Here is a 19,034-nt window from a genome sequence, read left to right on the forward strand (position 1 = left end):
TCACTCCATCCATGAAATCGATACAGGCAAAGAGAGGCCAGTAACACTCATCTTTAAGGGACTGTGATTTCTCATGGCGTTTTTGGTAGTGGCGTTCTATGCAAGTTAAAAGGCAGAGCTATGCAGCACGCGTTGACATGTGTGGTGCGTTGGAGGTGGCGTACATCTGCAATCCAGCAGCGCTTTGTAGATGGTGTGAGTGGATTTGCACCATCGGCTGTATGTGTGTGATATTTCCATCCTGAATGAAACTCGTGAGGTTGATAGGAGGTGAGAGTACATTAGGTCAGAGGTCGCAACCGGGTACCCGATACCCGTACCCTACCCGATACCCGGCTACCCGTACCCGGCCGGGTACGGGTAGCCGTTTGCGACCCTGGTGCGGCCGGGTACGGGTACGGGTAGGCCGTGAGTCACTGGTGAGTCACCGTTTGTCACTCATTTCCCAACGTCTTGTCTCTTCTCACAATTCAAGTTCCTAGAATCAACCCACCCGCGCCTGCAACATGGCTTCATCCCAGAGGTCGAAATCAGGTACCCGATACCCGTACCCTACCCGTACCCGGCCGGGTACGGGTAGGGTACGGGTACGGCCGTATATGGGTACGGGTACCCGTTTGCGACCCTGGTGCGGCCGGGTACGGGTACGGGTAAGGAATCAAAACCCGTTTGCGACCTCTGCATCAGGTAGGTTGGCAGTTGAGAAAGTAAATCAGTAACCCATCCGTGCAGCCTTTTGAATGTTATTCCCTCGTGTATGTGTGTACTCATGCCTACTCTAACATGCAATGCACTCAATAGAGAATTGGTAAAACTCCCCAATGCAAGCACTCTCCTGAAAATGAGTCTGACGATTCAGCAAGGCATTCCCAGATGAAAAAAAAGTATATTTCACGAAAAAAACCCCACGCTCTTTTGTTAAATATAATGGGGCTAACGAAAAAAAAAATCTATTATGTAAAACTATCAAAACCATTGGTAACACTTTGAGTATCTTGAATGTCTCTTGATCTCGTGTGTGATAAAGGGACAGTGATGGGAATGTGCATACGAGAGCGAACGCAAGCCTTCGCTTCTGTTACCAAACCCTGCCTTCTAAAAGGAGTGCCGTAAACATTTTAGAGCGGCAATTTCCAGTCGCGACCCTAAATTTGGGCACAATGCCTCGGCCCACGATGTCTCAAGACTGCTTTATAAATCAAGATGCGTTACGTGTCACATCGCCTCCTTCTTGCTATCAAGAGACCCATAAAGACATCTCTGTGAACCGAGTTGAGTGCAGGGACAATGTTCGACGTCAGGTCACTGAGGCTGAAGCTTTCCAAGCATAGCTGAGAACAACAGAGCAGTGATATAATTCATGAACGTACAAGCACAGTGCTTTGCCAATCCACTGCCTGATGAGGGCCTCTCCACTTTGTGTGGGTCGTGGGGGTTATGTATATTTACCATACTTCACCATGCTGGTCAGGACAGGTTGGTGAACGTGAGGAGCATAGATATACAGTACTTGCACTTGAGTCGAGTATTACACTGGTAGGAACCCCCTGGTTACACCAGCCCACAGGGGATTATTGTGTCCGTCCGTCCGTCGTGCAGGGAGGGGCTGGGTGGGGAGGGAGGGGCTGGGTGGGGAGGGGAGGGTGGGGCTGGGTGGGGCTGGGTGGGGATGGTGGGGAGGGGCTGGGTGGGGAGGGTGGGGCTGGGTGGGGGGTGGGAGGGGTGGGGCTGGGTGGGGGGTGGGAGGGGTGGGGCTGGGTGGGGAGGGGCTGGTCACCTCGTGGTGCCCTTATATAACTCAACGTTTAACCTACTCACGCCGGCTTGTGCCCGCCCTCACAGTCGGGCATATTTGCGGAATACACCACGCCGCCGTTGACTCTGGCCATTGACCGAGCAACCTAACGTTCCTACCAGCTCCCTCCGCAGGAATGTGTTAATGTTTTTTGTTGCACTGCCCTCTGCTGCCCACAGCCTGTAACACCTGTTAGGAAATGTGTTATCTGCTCCTCTCTCGTTATATTCTCCACGGTGACACGAGTGTGTTGTCCATTATGTAACTTTGCGTCGAACCATGAGCCATATCTTGAAGGGAGGGACCTTGCCAATAACATCTGGCAGTTCACCAGCATTGATTCAAGCTCGCCTGACTCTGCCGATGAGACACTCTGTGTGTCGAAACCGGTGCCGAATTTGCTTGTCTTGAAACTAATGTTACTGAAAGTTACGCACTCCCAGAAGGCCGTGAGGCTGACGGGTTGTGTACACGCTTTCTTTTAACTCACTCTGTCTGTTGTTGTTGTTTTAGTAGTTGTTGTCATTGTCGTATCCTCAAATTTTGTAACTCAATTGTAACCCACTTCTCAATGTGGTATCGACTGCAAACTTGGTATACTTATGTCATACTGATGACAATACTATATTGTATCATAAAAAATAAAACATCTATATTTTTAAACATTCATTTAAATATCTTATGTTTCGGCTTGGGTCTAATTGTCCACGGTGAACTGGCGTTGGCTGTAATTGGCCAGGGTCCCTTACGTTATGGCAAGCTTCGGGGCCACTTCCTGGAGTCGTGGAGTTCTTCCATTTCTAGTACATTTCATTAAAGCGTGTTTTTAAAAACTTGTTTTAAAATATTACTTATTACGTGGAGAGACGGATATGTGAAAGAGATGAGTTGCCTGCTTGTCTGTTTTGCTGTGAAAGGTGGACACCCACCCACCCAAGCACTATCCCAGACTAAATCTCCCCCTTTGCATCTGGGATCTGATGAGATCGGGGATATTCTGTGTTATTTAAACATAGACAACATACGAATACAAAATTCACAATGGCCTTTCAATATGGTCCTTAAGGAAACAATGGCCCTTCCATAGCTGGATATACCCCGTTGTGTAAGCGTGTCTTTTAATTCTAGATTTGAAGCTTTCGTGACCGCAAGGATTCATACTCTTAAGCGTGTCTTTTAATTCTAGATGTGAAGCTTTCGTGACCGCAAGGATTCATACTCTTAAGCGTGTCTTACCGGCTCGGAAAGCTGAGCCCAGACTCCTTTCGGCCTGGTCACATGTGGCTCCCTGGAAGCCACTCTTACAGAGACACTTGTTGGGCTTCACACACGCACCTCCGTTGACGCATGCCCGCTCACACTTAGCTGCGATGAACACAAATGGACGGAGGCAAAAAAAAACACGGAGATACACAGAGAAGATATATATGTAAAATGATCAAAGAATTAAAGAATAAATTAAATAAGCGGACAATACATCTCTCACGTATCTGTAAATTTAGACCACCCGTCAACCACATGGGCTGCTGGGAGTGCACAATTCCTGTTGACCAACAAGGCCCTTTTGGAAGAACATAATCCCTGCAGCAGTTGCTCAACACAAGCACAATTCTGGACCGACTTCAACATGCAGTGTCTCATCAGCAGTCAGACCTGCCTGATCGAACGACGGTGAACTGTCAGATGTTTACAGGGGAAGACCCTCTTTTCAAGATATGGGTTCCAGTTCGACGCAAACCATGATAATATACAAACAAAATAAATAAGCAGAGGATATCTCTCCCCCAGGGAGACATGTTTTGTCTGCTTATTATTTTGTTTAGTTTGTATTCTCCACAACGACACAAATTATTCTTTTGTGTTCAAGAATTAAGGGCGTGAATTATGATTAAATCATCAGCACAGACACAACCACCACATGGGTCACTGATACTGCAAACATAAATATATGAGGGTGTTTGAATAAACACAACATTTGCAACTGGTATTTCTAGCAAACGTTGGATTCATGTATATATATGCGGACAGTATGCACCAATTATTTATGATGTGACTGCGGTGTGATTCCTCGGCTGTCTTGTGCCCTGTTCTTGACCACTGTATGCATTGTAATAAGGCATAGTGCTTACGGTTGTAGATTTAATGTTTGCACGCGTGTCATTGCGTGTTTGCTATGAATGTGTCACTTGACACCCTGGACACCCTTGTAAACTAGACTTTTCATTTCAACCTCGAGGTAAAATATTTTAATAATAAAAAATCAAGGGGCTTTTAATAATTTTTAAGTGGATAGTGGGGGGGGGGGGGTCATCACGGATGTTAGCCGTGACCAGGAATTGAACACGGGTTGCTGGGTTCATAGCGCAGTGTGCTCACCACTATGCCATCTCTCCATCACAAATAATAACAAGCAATGTGTATTGAAAACGATATGTAATGTAATGCACATTACACATGTGTTTGGTTCATTTCTATAAAACATTTATACGTGCAATTGCAAAATCGTGACTCTGACAACATATTATAATTTAGATAATTAAGTTAAATGGGTGCTAAATGTAGAGCAGGTGCAAGGGACATTTTGAACTAAATACAGATTTTTTTTCTTCCAATTCTAGTTATGGACCAAGGATTAGGAATTTGGAAGCACAACTACATTACACCTGTTTCCCTTTGAGCTTAGCAGCTGAGTTACCCAGGGTGGTGAGATTTTTGGTTTTCAGTGACAAAGCAATTTGCACTTAGAAGCGCCTAAATGCAACCACATCCTCAAGATGTTGTACAAAACAGTGGGACATGTATCACAGAGGAAAACGCGATGTAAATATAGGAGTGTATAGTGTCTGCTCTGTTAACTTTCAACCGGTGTAATTCCCTTCCTAACTGACAAGGCAAGGAAGCCAGATGGATGACAAAGTTTGCAGTGACGGACAAGGATTCAATGTAGGGCAGAATGTAAATGCAGTACGGACCATTCGTAGTTTGTAATTGGGGCCAATTTGTACGAGGTGCAATCACAATTCGATATCCAGCAAATAAAGTGGAGAAGGCGGTGAGCTGATTACGAGCGGACGAGGAAAATCGTGATGGATTTCGTCGCATTTGGGGAAGATAGATGCGGAGTGGTGGCGCAGTGCTTAGCGCAGTGTCACAAGACCTGACGACCTAAGTTTGATTACCGGTCATGGCTATAACATCATTGGTGAGTTATATCTGTCCTGGTCCCACCCCCCCCCCCCCCAGTTTCACCAACCAGCACTGACCAGAGTGGTGAAGTTTGATCGATAATACCCTACGACCAACATGACACAGAGAGACCTTCATCCAGCAGTGGATCGGAACGGGTATAACGCAGACGTATAAAATACTTGCAGGAGCTAAGCATGAAAGCACTTGGCCACTTTCATGGGTGATGGTTTCATCCCATACTTGCTTGTGTTCAAGCACTGTGCTGCAGGTCACAACATGTCACTTCCTTGATTCCTCCACCCGCCTCACGTTTGAATGTTTTATTCTTCTTCTGCATGTGCCTGTCGCTGGTAACACAGCGTTTGTTGCCCATCCCGAGTTGCGAATGTTCTGTTTGCCGGGACCAGAGAACTGAACATTCCAAAGCGAGGTGGCTGGTGGAATCGGTAGGAGTGCAGTGTTGTGGCGTGCAGGATGTTAACTACCTCGCCTGGTATGCAGGAGGTCGTGGGTTTGATCCCGAGCCTGACGCCTGCTGCTGTATATTTGGAGTCTGCATCTTTCCCCGTGTGGTCGTGTGGATTTTTCTCCGGGTCCTCCGGTTTTTCTCTCCACATTTAGAAACATGCGTTTAGAGCATTTGGCTGCTATAAATGTCCACATGATAAGCCACTTCGTTGGGCTATGAATTGGTGGCCAGGTCGCTTCTGAAAAAGAGCTAATATAACTCGGTGGGCCTTAAAATTTTAGTAGACATTGTGGTGCTGTGGTCTTTCAGGATAATATTGCACAGTGACACTCTGCAGTTTATAGTTTTAGTTTAGTGTGAGTGGCTAATAGAGCTCGGTGGGCCTTACTTGGTAAAATAAAAAAACGTCACAATTTTAGTAGACATTGTGGTGCTGTGGCCTTTCAGGATAATATCGCACAATCACACTCCGCAGTTTACAGTTTTAGTTTAGTGTGAGTGGCTAATAGAGCTCGGTGGGCCTTACTTGGTAAAATATTTTTTTTTAAATGTTTGTAGACATTCTGGTGCTGTGGCCTTTCAGGATAATATCGCACAGTCACACTCCGCAGTTTACAGTTTCAGTTTAGTGTGAGTGGCTGAACGGAGCACGTGCGGGAGACGAGACGAAGCCGCCGGGGCGTGTGGAACCCGAGGGCGCTGCCAACCCACCCTTGTTGCAAAGCTCGCCCTCCCAGCCACTCTGGCAGCAGCATTTGCCCGACGAGAAGCAGCGTCCGTTGCCGCAGAAGCGCGGACACTTGGAGGAAAGCGGCATCGGCTCTGCCAGGGTGCGCGCGCACTCGGGAGGACTTCTGTGCCTGTGCCCGGGGGCGGGGGGGGGTGATGGCGAGGCATGCGTTAAAGTGTATTGGGTGTTGTGTCGACGCTATTAATAGAGGGATAAACTTAACCGGTCCCCGCCATTGCTGGTCTACAATTAGCTGTGATACTCACCGGCTAATATAAACTTCTGTATCCTCAACAGGTCTGTTGTGGGTTTGGACAATTTGCTCTTCACTTAATTTCTAACATTCCCCCCCCCCCCCCCCCCCATTTTTAACGCAGTTCATTGACGATTTAAAGTAGTTGACACCTCATGATTGATATTTGTCGATTCATGTTCATCATATGCTGCAATAGTGAAGATAATTTTATATAAAGCTTGGATAAGATTTCCTTATTTTGGCTCAGAGGAGCCCGCTTAAGTCCACCACATTGGCCTTTAGCTGAGACAAGGCACTCGTGGGTGGTTCCACTTTCTCTCCTGCTCTGACTTGTTGGAAATAAAAAAATTCTGGCCATCTGCACTGCTGAGATCCTCATTATGTTCAGGTCGAGGCTCAAGTCTTTCCTCGTCATTTCCGCCCATGACGATCAATCTTCTATGCAGTGTCTTTACTTGATGCTCTAACATCTTTAGATCCCAACACCTTCTCTAGCCTCCAGCATTCTAACCCTCATCCCCTGCCCTCGTCAAAATACCATCGTCAACTCTGTGCACGGGCATGATTACCAAACTTGAGATGTGGTAGAACAACCTTGAGATGTGGTCACATTGAAATGCTTCATAGATCCATATTGCATTGGCACAGTGTGACCAGGGACACGATGGTACAACAGTAATTCATTTGTTCACAATATCCACATGGAACGTGCGATGTGTGCGCACAAACACAATGCTGTGGAACACAGCGCTTGGTCAGTGACGCCTTACATGGGCGACGGAGAAAGAGAATGGAACGGAATTGAATTGGCGAACTCTGAGATGATACGCCGGTGCATTAACCGCAATGTGGCTCTTAACTGATGTAAGAAAAGTTACATTTTTAAAAGATACATCATTCTGCACCAGCTTTTGCAAATTCAACCACTGCTATTCTCAGCGTCACTCTGCGCCAGAAAGTACGTAACTACGAGCATTACTCTTTGGTTCTTTCGGTGAAGTCACGTAGAAAGAAAATTAATTAAATAATAGAATACGACGTTTCGATTGCAACACAAGCAACCGTCATCAGGTAGAACTACATTTGAGAGAGAGACAAAACACAGACACGGAGACACACAGACAGACACACAAGCAGAGAGAGACAACACAGAGACACAGAGAGAGAGAGACACACAACATAGACACACAACATAGACACACAGGGAGAGACACACACACATAGACACACAGAGAGAGACACACAACATAGACACAGAGAGAGACACACAACATAGACACACAGGGAGAGACACACAACATAGACATACAGAGAGAGACAACACAGAGACACAGAGAGAGAGACACACAACATAGACACACAGGGAGAGACATACAACATAGACACACAGAGAGAGACACACAACATAGACACACAGAGACACACAACATAGACACACAGAGACACACAACATAGACACACAGAGAGACAACACAGAGACACACAGAGAGAGAGACATAGAACATAGACACACAGGGAGAGACACACAACATAAACACACAGAGAGAGACACACAATATAGACACACAGAGACCCAATACCTCTGTGTCGAGGCCTTAAATAGAGAGAGAGGGGGGGGGGGGCAGAGAGAGAGAGGTGGGTCTGCTGGGGCAGCAGCTGGAGCAGAGGAACTTAGCATGCCAATGAATCCACCCCGAAGCGACCGAGGGAAATAAGATCGAACGGCCCTACGAGAGCCTGGTACAATTTTAGAGAGAGAAATAGTTTGAGAAAATAAAATTTAGCAACATTTTGTTTTCTCAAACTATTTCTCTCTCTAAAATTACGTAACTTTTAACAATGTGACTTTTCTTACATCAGTTATCAAAATGTTGTTTTCTCAAACTATTTCTACTGATAAATTTTTACCAGGCTCTCATTAGGGCCATTCGATCATCTTTCCCTCGGTCGCTTCGGGGTGGATTCATTGGCATGCTAATTTCTCTGCTCCAGCTGCTGCCCCAGCAGACCCACCTCTCTCTCTCTGCCCCCCCCCCTTCTCTCTATTTAAGGCCTCGACACAGAGGTATTGGGTCTCTGTGTGTCTATGTTGTGTGTCTCTCTCTGTGTGTCTATGTTGTGTGTCTCTCTCTGTGTGTCTATATTGTGTCTCTCTCTCTGTGTGTCCATGTTGTGTGTCTCTCTCTGTGTGTCCATGTTGTGTCTCTGTCTGTGTCTATGTTGTGTGTCTCTCTCTGTGTGTCTCTGTGTTGTCTCTCTCTGTGTTTATGTTGTGTGTCTCTCTCTGTGTGTCTATGTTGTGTGTCTCTCTCTGTGTGTCTATATTGTGTCTCTCTCTGTGTGTCCATGTTGTGTCTCTGTCTGTGTCTATGTTGTGTGTCTCTCTCTGTGTGTCTCTGTGTTGTCTCTCTCTGTGTCTATGTTGTGTGTCTCTCTCTGTGTGTCTATATTGTGTCTCTCTCTGTGTGTCCATGTTGTGTCTCTGTCTGTGTCTATATTGTGTGTCTCTCTCTCTGTGTCTCTGTGTTGTCTCTCTCTGTGTCTATGTTGTGTGTCTCTCTCTGTGTGTCTATATTGTGTCTCTGTCTGTGTCTATGTTGTGTGTCTCTCTCTGTGTGTCTCTGTGTTGTCTCTCTCTGTGTCTATGTTGTGTGTCTCTCTCTGTGTGTCTATATTGTGTGTCTCTCTCTGTGTGTCCATGTTGTGTCTCTGTCTGTGTCTATGTTGTGTGTCTCTCTCTGTGTGTCTCTGTGTTGTCTCTCTCTGTGTGTCTATGTTGTGTGTCTCTCTCTGTGTGTCTATGTTGTGTGTCTCTCTCTGTGTGTCTCTCTGTGTGTGTCTCTGTGTTGTCTCTCTCTGTGTGTCTATATTGTGTGTCTCTCCCTGTGTGTCTATGTTGTGTGTCTCTCTCTGTGTGTCTCTGTGTTGTCTTTCTCTGTGTGTCTATGTTGTGTGTCTCTCCCTGTGTGTCTATGTTGTGTGTCTCTCTGTGTGTTTATGTTGTGTGTCTCTCTCTGTGTGTCTCTGCGTTGTCTCTCTCTGCTTGTGTGTCTGTCTGTGTGTCTCCATGTCTGTGTTTTGTCTCTCTCTCAAATTTACTTCTACCTGATGACGGTTGCTTGTGTTGCAATCGAAACATCGTATTCTATTACTTAATTTATTTTATTTTCGCGTGACTTCAGCGAAAGAACCAAAGAGTAATTCCTGCAGTGACGAAAGCTTCAAATCAAGTTTGAACTACGAGCATATGCAATACGCCACGCCGGTTGTGCAGGTGAAAAAAAACCCCACACTGACGTCTGGAACAAGGGAACACGCCGACAGTGATGGGATCAAGGTTAGGGTTAGGGTAATGTGTACCTAACGCTAACCCCAAGCCTCAGATTGAAGAATCTCATTAGTGTTTGAGAGGCGCTGAGAATGAGAAAGTCATAAAAACCTAATCAAGACTGCCAGGCTAAACCATTTCACTTTAGGCACGCTCTCGAACGGCTCACCCCGCTGTGCGTGCTACGCGCGGCACATGAGCGGTGGAGATAACAGAGTACATATTCTTAGGTTTTTTCGGTAAAGTCACGTATGTAAAAAATTTAAATTAATAAAAGTAAAATAAAACAATAAAAAATCACGACGTTTCGGAAGCAACACAAGCCTCCGTCTTCAGGTGGAACCGTCACAGCCACGACAGCTGTATTAAGTAAATGAGAGATCACAAGAAATACCACCCCGTATATATACCATTATATATACCATTATATATACGGGATGGTATTTCTTGTGATCTCTCATTTACTTGATACAGCTGTCGTGGCTGTGACGGTTCCACCTGAAGACGGAGGCTTGTGTTGCTTCCGAAACGTCGTGATTTTTTATTTTGTTTTATTTTACTTTTATTAATTTACATTTTTTACATACGTGACTTTACCGAAAAAACCTACGAATATGAATCCTTGCAGTCACGAAAGCTTCAAATCTAGAAATAACAGAGTACCCCCCCCCCCCCCACCGTGCAGAGTGGTTTGTTCCAGCATCAACAACAACAATGCCCAAACGCATGTGCTGTTCCTAGGAGAATGTCGCAGCGTACGCTGCAACACTTTGTTCAATTAATTGGTTTTAGGTTGTACGCAGATTTTTATTATTATTGTGAACTCAAGACAAAGCCGCAGCCAGATATATTTTTTTAAATGATGGATTCTGAGCACAGGGTCAAATGCTCAAATCACCCAAGCGGCTAGCCAAAGCACAGCACGATGGAAGATGCCACAGATAAGGGTTATTTGTGTTTTTTTGCTTAACAGACTGTCAGGGGCATGAGTTGTTAGTGATCGCCTATTAAGGCAGGCGCCGTGAACAGCGGGGTGGTGTCGCCAGACAATCAGGCCGGGCTACTTTTGTCTCCCCATTGATGATGTTGACCAGGTGCTTCTGCCTCTTCGTGTCCACGCCTGATGGAAGTCTAAGACATTTAATACAAACGATTATTTACCTCTTAAATACTTCATTGGAGCACCTTTCCAGTTATTACCATAGACCAAAAGCAAACATCTTATCACATATATGCGAACAGATGTGGCACAAGGAAAGGGGGGAAGAAAATGCAAAATAGCTCGTGTTAATTAAAGTGTATTCGTGTAAGATGGGAATTGTGGGTAATTGGGTTAATGAAGCGTGGGGTATAAAAGAAGCACACATTCTGTCTGCAGCCAAAATGGCAACGAAGGCAAGGCTACAAAACTTGGCAGCGCATGTTGCTTCCATACAATTACAGTAATTTGAGCCTCCAGGACACATCCCTATCAAAACAAAATTAAACATTTGGACAGACCTATAAAGAGAGGCCTCACACGGATCCAGGGAGAGTCACGCAGTGTGTTACGGTAAGGCACGCAAAATATTTTGTGTCCACGCATCGTGCATGCGATTGATTCTGTAACTGCTATAACGCGGGATCGTTGAATTATTTTCCATACTCTAAGCCACATTCTGGTCACCAAGAAAATGTGCGTTATTTGCATGTTAGAATCAGAATCTTTATTTATCCTGGAGAGATCCGAATCTGAGCATCCGTCTCAACCTCCTGTGCATAAGAATTTAAGTGAGCCAGGCAGTGTGCAGAGTTAATGCATAACCCCCTAGGATACGAAGACTAAAATCTCATTGGACTTAAACACATTCCTGCAGAGGGAGCTGGTAGGAACGTTGGGTTGCTCGGTCAATGGCCAGGGTCAACGGCGGCGTGGTGTATTCCGCAAATATGACCGACTGTGAGAGCGGGCACACGCCGGCGTGAGTAGGTTAAACGTTGAGTTATACAAGGGCACCACGGGGTGACCAGCCCCTCCCCACCCAGCCCCACCCCTCCCACCCCCCACCCAGCCCCACCCTCTCCTCTCCTCCCCTCCCAGCCCGTCCCCACCCTCCCCACCCAGCCCCTCCCCACCCTCCCCTCTCAACCCAGCCCCACCCCTCCCATTTTTTGATGCACGACGGACGGACACAATAATCCCCTGTGGGCTGGTGTAACCAGGAGGTTCCTACCAGTATTAATGCAGTCCTTGACACATTGCTTATGCATGTATTTACGTATCTAAATGCGATGCTATTTTCACAAAACGAGGGATATTATGGCATATACCATTTAAACAATTCATCGTTGGTGAGATGGATTAGCATGATGTTAATGTGAGAAATTAGAGGGCACGGAAGTGGCTATGATAATGTGAGAGATTAGCATGATGTTAATGTGAGAAATTAGAATGATGTTAACGTGAGAAATTGGAGGGCACGGAAGTGGCTATGTTAATGTGAGAGATTAGCATGATGTTAACGTGAGAAATTAGAGGGCACGGAAGTGGTTATGTTGATGTGAGGGATTAGCATGATGTTAATGTGAGAAATTAGAGGGCACGGAAGTGGCTATGTTAATGTGAGGGATTAGCATGATGTTAATGTGAGAAATTAGAGGGCACGGAAGTGGCTATGTTAATGTGAGAGATTAGCGTGATGTTAATGTGAGAAATTAGAGGGCATGGAAGTGGCTAGGTTAATGTGAGAGATTAACATGATGTTCATGTGAGAAATTAGAGGGCACGCAAGTGGCTATGTTAATGTGAGAGATTAGCGTGATGTTAATGTGATAAATTAGAGGGCATGGAAGTGGCTAGGTTAATGTGAGAGATTAACATGATGTTAATGTGAGAAATTAGAGGGCACGGAAGTGGCTATGTTAATGTGAGAGATTAGCGTGATGTTAATGTGAGAAATTAGAGGGCATGGAAGTGGCTAGGTTAATGTGAGAGATTAACATGATGTTAATGTGAGAAATTAGAGGGCACGGAAGTGGCTATGTTAATGTGAGGGATTAGCATGATGTTAATGTGAGAGATTAGCATGTAACTGTAGAAAAGAAGGAGAGGGCCTCCTCGACGAGGGAGTGCAAACCCAACGGGTGCAATCCAAAGAGCCTGTGAGCATGACAGTGCAATCCAAAGGCATGAGAGTGCAATGCAACGGACATGTGAGCATTCTTTAGAGTTGCTTTTTGTGTGTGGCTTGTTGTCCTTCCCCGCACCTCTGATTAGCATGGTCGGCTACGAAACAAGGTTAACATACATGCACGCATAAAATACTACGTGTTGTCTGCTTCACAGTAGGCATTAAAGACCCCCCCCCCACGCGACATAATTTGTAAATGAGCGGGCCATCATGTGCTTGCGTCATGGTCCAAATGAGCCAAATTTGAATAATGATCTGCACATTCTTTAATTAGGATTAGACATTGCCATCGTTGTGCCCTACTGGCAGACTAATGGCTGATTTAGGGCCAGATGCTAAGCCACCTTGCGCCTACAGAGATAGCTGCCACTGAGGGTGATCTTTCGAAACGTACACGACGTGGTGCCAGGTCTATTGCGTGCTTGCCCGAATCGTAAATATTTAAAATGTGTCACTTTGAGATTGACATCCGTCTTATTCAGATGTCCATGACTCGATACTCATTTCAGAAAATGTACTCATAACTCTAAATTTCGATTTAAAGCTTTCGTGACTGCAGGGATTCATCTTCTTGGTTCTTTCGGTAAAGTCACGTAGAATGGAAATAATAAAATAATAATAAAACATAATAAAATAATTCTCACGACGTTTCGGCTACAACGCAAGCAGCCGTCCTCAGGTGGAGTCTGAATTCAGACTCTGTCTACTCGACAGACCTGCTCTCCACCTGAGGACGGCTACTTGCATTGTAGCCGAAACGTCGTGAGAATTATTTTATTATGTTTTATTTTTATTATTTTATTATTTCCATTCTACGTGACTTTACTCATAACTCGTTATATTCCTCTTTTGGGGGGTTAGGTCACGTTTCTGTAAAATTGCCGTACACTCATCTCCACCCGACACGGCCAATTAGTGAGGTTTGTCACGTGAACAGAACAAATGCCAATTGGTCACGAAACCCCACGCTGTTTTATTGTTGCGTGTGTTTTTTGTTATGGCTGGAGATAAGATACACGTGGAAAAGAGTAATAGCCAACACAATCTCTCTGATAATAGGAATGAAAAGTTACTTCTGTTTCTCATTCACCCTGAAAAAAATACTGCACGCAAAATATAACATTCTCAAATCTTATACTCTGTTATATATAAGGGAAATCAGACGCATTTGATAAACAAATAGTTATATTTCACCGTGGGGTTTAACAACAAAATGTCCAGTTCACATCTCTTTTTTCCCATTACAAACCTGTAAAATAAACAGATGTGTGGAAATGACTTGCGAGACTGATAAGTGTAGATTTGTTCCAATCAAAACACAACAACAACAACCATGACTTTTGCGGTCATGACTACCGTAGCAGACGTAAGTGGTGTAGGCAGGAGGCCTCCATCATGCAAAGGCAAGCACAATAATAATAGCCACACCTGGGATCGATTCAGCACAAAACACAGCAGCTGCCTTACCTGGGGCTGTTACTGTTATGGGCTCTCAATCATACAACAAAATAATAAAAATCGTGCATACGCGTAGATTTTATCATGCTTTCCAACACGCGTTTGTCCTCGGAAGTGCGTGTCTTTTTTTTGTTTTATAATTGCGTACAACCTGCTGTGAAACATGGATCAGAAACTCGAAGATTAACGAAGATGTTGGAACACAAATGGAGCGGAGTGTAAAACAGCGCGGAGAGGATTCGGCTTTAAGAGTTTCAGTGGGAGACAGCAGGAGGAAGGGAACATGAGAGTGTAGCTTTATTCAAATTGATCTAGTTGTTAAGCTGACACCTCTGGATTGTGAGTCTAGTGAGGCGTTCTTTGTAGCCTATACAACGTGGCCTTCAACAGCATTCACCCATTACACTACCAATTGCCTTTAAGCCCAGCATTACTCATATAAGTCATCACTGGGCATTACTCTCACGTGATCGATCTTTCGACCATTGCCTGTCACATTTATGGAGGTAAGAAAATAGTCCCCTCTAACGAAACAGCCCCCCGCAGTTCCCCTTGCAGCTGTTAACTTTCTTCCCGAGACCAATTTTTCCTTTGTTGAACATCTGCCGGAGTCTATTATCACAGATCCTTTGGCCCTTCACTCTGTGTCCCAGCTTGCCATCTGGCTTCCTATTGTAATCTTGCAACAAAGCGGAGACTCATGATGATAATAAATCCGCCAATCACACTCAAGACAAAGTCGAGTGCGGAATGCAAAATATGTCACCTGTAGGCGTTTTTTTTCTTCTTCCCATTCTCACATTAGATTCTGTTTTTACCCGAATTCCATCCACAAGCCAAGGTACAACACGTATTGGTAAATTATATATGCAGCTGTAACAGCAGTGATATGTTCTGTCACATTTATAACGTTTTATAATTTGCTCAAAAGTGTTTGAATGAGGAAATGTGTTTTGATGAATAATAAGCAGTAATTCCTCCAGAGTATCATATTTTTCATCTCGTTTTTTTTTACTAATTATCAACATGCATATTGCATGACCATATTTACTTAATGATATAAAAGTATTTACAGCCCTGCCAATTCATTGCTACATTAGGGCCTCTCCACACCGTGTCTGTTATGGGGTGTTTGACCATACGTGACCACGACAGAGGGGTTGATGTCACTCACCACTCATGTCAGCCATGGTCAGAAATTACAATAAGATTGCTGGGCTCACAGTGCAATGCAATTATTGTGAACATATCGAACAGGTTTTGAAATCGGCTCGTGTATGTTTGTTGAACTTCTTTCGCACCGTACGTAGCCAACCGTGCCAATCGGAGGTGCGAAACTACGCGGCTGTTTGCATCACAGGGCTGCTGAGAGATGGCGAGGACTTTGGGAGGACTTCATCTTGCAGTGGACTGAGCCATTGCTGCTGAATATATATTTTAAATTCTTGCTACAGTTTTGTTTGCACCTCTTTCGCACCCTGCAAACATTGCACCTTTGATTCTCGCTTCATTGCCCCCTCCTGTGTAATTGAAGGGGATCCCTTCTGCTCTTAACGTGGCTTACGAACGGACGCATGGGCTCGGTATGAAGCGGCCTGCCGATGCAAGTGTTGTGGCCTGGGCAACCTCCAGCCACGTGTATTCGTTAACACTCCCTTCGGCGTGCACGCTGCTTGTTGAATCCTTTGCAAATATTAATTGGTTTTGCGATTGGAAACCTTGGCGTCGTAAGCGCTTGCAGAGGCACTGTTTTGAGTTTTAATTAGAAAAATGCTAATGAGATTGGGTTGCGTGTTACTGTCATGTGCCGAGCATCACAACGTGCCTTCGTGCGTGTGTGGTGTGTCTGAGAGCTGTTGCGTATCAGTTAGCGCGTTGCGCTAGAGACCCATCGACTCGAGTTCGACTCCCTCTCACGGCCAACACCACAGTGACAATTATCGGAACCGGTCCTGGGCCTCCCCTAGGTCGACTGAGCCTCAAATGAGTACCTGGTACGGTGTGTAAACATCGTTACTAGGGAGACAAAGGCGGCTGCGCGTGGTGCTAGACACCCACCCTCTCATGTTCCGTGCCGGCCTTCACAGGTGCTCGCTAACAGCACTTGCCCCAACAGTCTGTTAAGGCTATACGGGGGATCTTTGTCTTTGTCTGAAACGCGCATCTCGTTTAAATACGCTGACTTCTGCCTGTCTTTTGCCTGGTTTTTGAATGCAGGAAGCAAATGTATCTATATATCTCTAATGGAAATTGCATCTAATCAAGTGGGTAATAGACGATGCATCTAATTGATTAATCTGACCTATATGCAGCCACCGACTCGTGTTCATTGACTGGACCCTCCTTCAAAAGTCACGAGAGACTCGGCGAGGCTTCCCTGGGTGGACGAACACAATGGCCCACAAGCTCTACAGCGTAAGCAATCCCCCGAAATCGAACGACAACTCTGGATCACGATCATTCATCGATTCGTTCCACAATATTGTGTAAACATGAGCATCAATATTCACTGTGTAGATACATGTGTACAGTGCATGGGCTGTGCGTAGCGGTGGCACAGTTGTTTAGCCCACAGGGATGTGAACCCCAGCTACCTGAGTTCAATTCCCAGCCATGGCGAGTGTAGCCGCACCAATCTTCAGTAATTCGCACTGACTAACGTGGTGAAGTATGGCGAAATTACCTCTGTGACCGACACAGGGTGGGGAGAGGCCTTCTTCCAGCAGTAGATTGACAAAGGGCTGCAAATTTCCTTTAACTCTTAATATTATTACACAACGCAAGCAAAAAGTACATTCTAAAGATAAATACTACATCGGTTGAATTTATAACATCGGTGCCCAGATGTGCAGATAATGCATCCATTTAAAAATGGCGATTAAGCAATTCCCTTCGATTAATAAATTCATTAACAGGCTTATGAGTGTCTATCAGATATGGAGCACGTGATTGCACGCATGCTCCCATAACCCACGGAAGGACAATGCACGTGAGTGACTGCTTACGGGAGAGGTATGTATGTTCAACTTCATTTCGCACCGTACGTAGCCATCCGTGCTAACCGTAGGCGCGGGAGAAGGACAACAACCTAAAGAAATGAGATTTCACTATACAGTATATTTAAAAGTGCACGGGCTCCAGTGGCTTCGTAATATCAGAAAGAGGAGCGTTCCAGACGGCCGCAGAAGTGCATCTGAAAGCCCGCGATGTGCTGCTGCACACAATGCTTATCATCTTACCGGCTGACACGTCATCGTATGGTGTGTGGACAGAGGCGGTGCGCGTGGAGAGAGATACGGTGCACGTGGCGAGAGATAGGGGCTGCGTTGCCAGTCGTGGGGAATATTCCCAATGGGTGCGTTCTCTCACCGCTTGGGGTCCATCAGCTTGTAGAGGCGGCCCGTGTGAGTCTGCCCTGATATCTTGCTGTTTGTCAGGAGGTACATCTCACCTGTTGCCGCACAGGCACACACACACAGAGACATACACAGAGACTTAAGATGTCACGTATCGTCTTTGACAGACTGTTGGGGCAAGCGCTGTTCGTGAGCCATTATTAAGGCTGGCACGGCACGCGAGGAGGTGGTGTGTTCTGCACCATACTTGGCCACCTTTGTCCCCTATCCCCCAATTGCTGATGTTAGCACACACACATACACACTCCACCAAGTATCCACGTATGGCTGAGTTGACCTAGCGGAGGCCCAAGACTGGTTCGGATATCATTCGGCACTGATGTTGGGTGGGGTCCGGAATCGGTCAGGTTGCCCGGTTCATAATGCAGTACGCGAACCATTGTGCCACCACTCCCCAAAAATACAAACGCAGGCGGTACATGCACACGCCCATACAAACACACAAAGACAAAAATCCCCCGTATAACCTTAACATACTGTTAGCGAGCACCTATGAAGGCCGGCACGGCACACGAGGGGGTGGGTGGCCAGCACCAACACCAATATCCGCCATTCGTCACTAGGGCACTTGGCCAGGCAAGGTGCACTTTGAGAACACGTAAAGTGTCGAAGGCTCGCTGACAGGAGGTCACGGGACAGACCCTGCAGGTGCCATGGGTTGGCTGATTGAGATGACTGGCAGACGCAGCAGCTGTGCCCCCTACTGTGCCAACTTGCTGCATTTTAGCCGCCCAGCGTTCCGCCTGTTGTTGTGAGCGTTGCTCCTCTGCCCTCAGTTGTTGGAGGGCGACTGCCTCCAACTGCCCAGTAGCATCCTTCACGTGGCCAGGACCACAAACACACCCATACAAACACGTATACCAACACATGCACATAAAACCACATGCACAGGTGAATATATTGACATGTCATGGTCATACTCTTTGTTTTTTTCGGTAAAGTCACGTAGGTAAAAAATAAAATAAATGAAAACAAATAAATTAAACCACGACGTTTCGGGCGCAACACAAGCGTCCGTCATCAGGTGTGAAAGCATGGCCTACTGCTTATGCTTTTAATTTTTTACCTCCGTGACTTTACCGAAAAAAAACTAAGAGTATGAATCCTTGCAGTCACGAAAGCTTCAAATCTAGAATGCCATGGTCAATTTTACACTCGCGCTTCAGCCAAGTATAATTGCCCATTATATAACAAAGATCAGTGTTCAACCCTGGTGCTTGGAA

General features: G+C 45.7%; 1 protein-coding gene across 1 annotated transcript in view; it reads right to left on the bottom strand.

Annotated features, from left to right (window-relative positions):
* The window catches only part of HHIP (hedgehog interacting protein), a 152,422-nt gene that overhangs the window by 9,213 nt on the left and 124,175 nt on the right, over positions 1-19,034 (bottom strand). The window contains exons 11-13 of the mRNA XM_078863009.1: positions 17,765-17,846; positions 6,165-6,313; positions 3,032-3,160 (exon numbers count right to left, since the gene is read on the bottom strand). Coding sequence (XP_078719135.1) covers positions 3,032-3,160; positions 6,165-6,313; positions 17,765-17,846 — 360 coding nt within the window. The remainder of the gene's footprint in view (positions 1-3,031; positions 3,161-6,164; positions 6,314-17,764; positions 17,847-19,034) is intronic.

This window comes from Lampetra fluviatilis, chromosome 15 (assembly GCF_964198595.1).
Source record: "Lampetra fluviatilis chromosome 15, kcLamFluv1.1, whole genome shotgun sequence".
NCBI classification, from domain to species: domain Eukaryota; kingdom Metazoa; phylum Chordata; class Hyperoartia; order Petromyzontiformes; family Petromyzontidae; genus Lampetra; species Lampetra fluviatilis.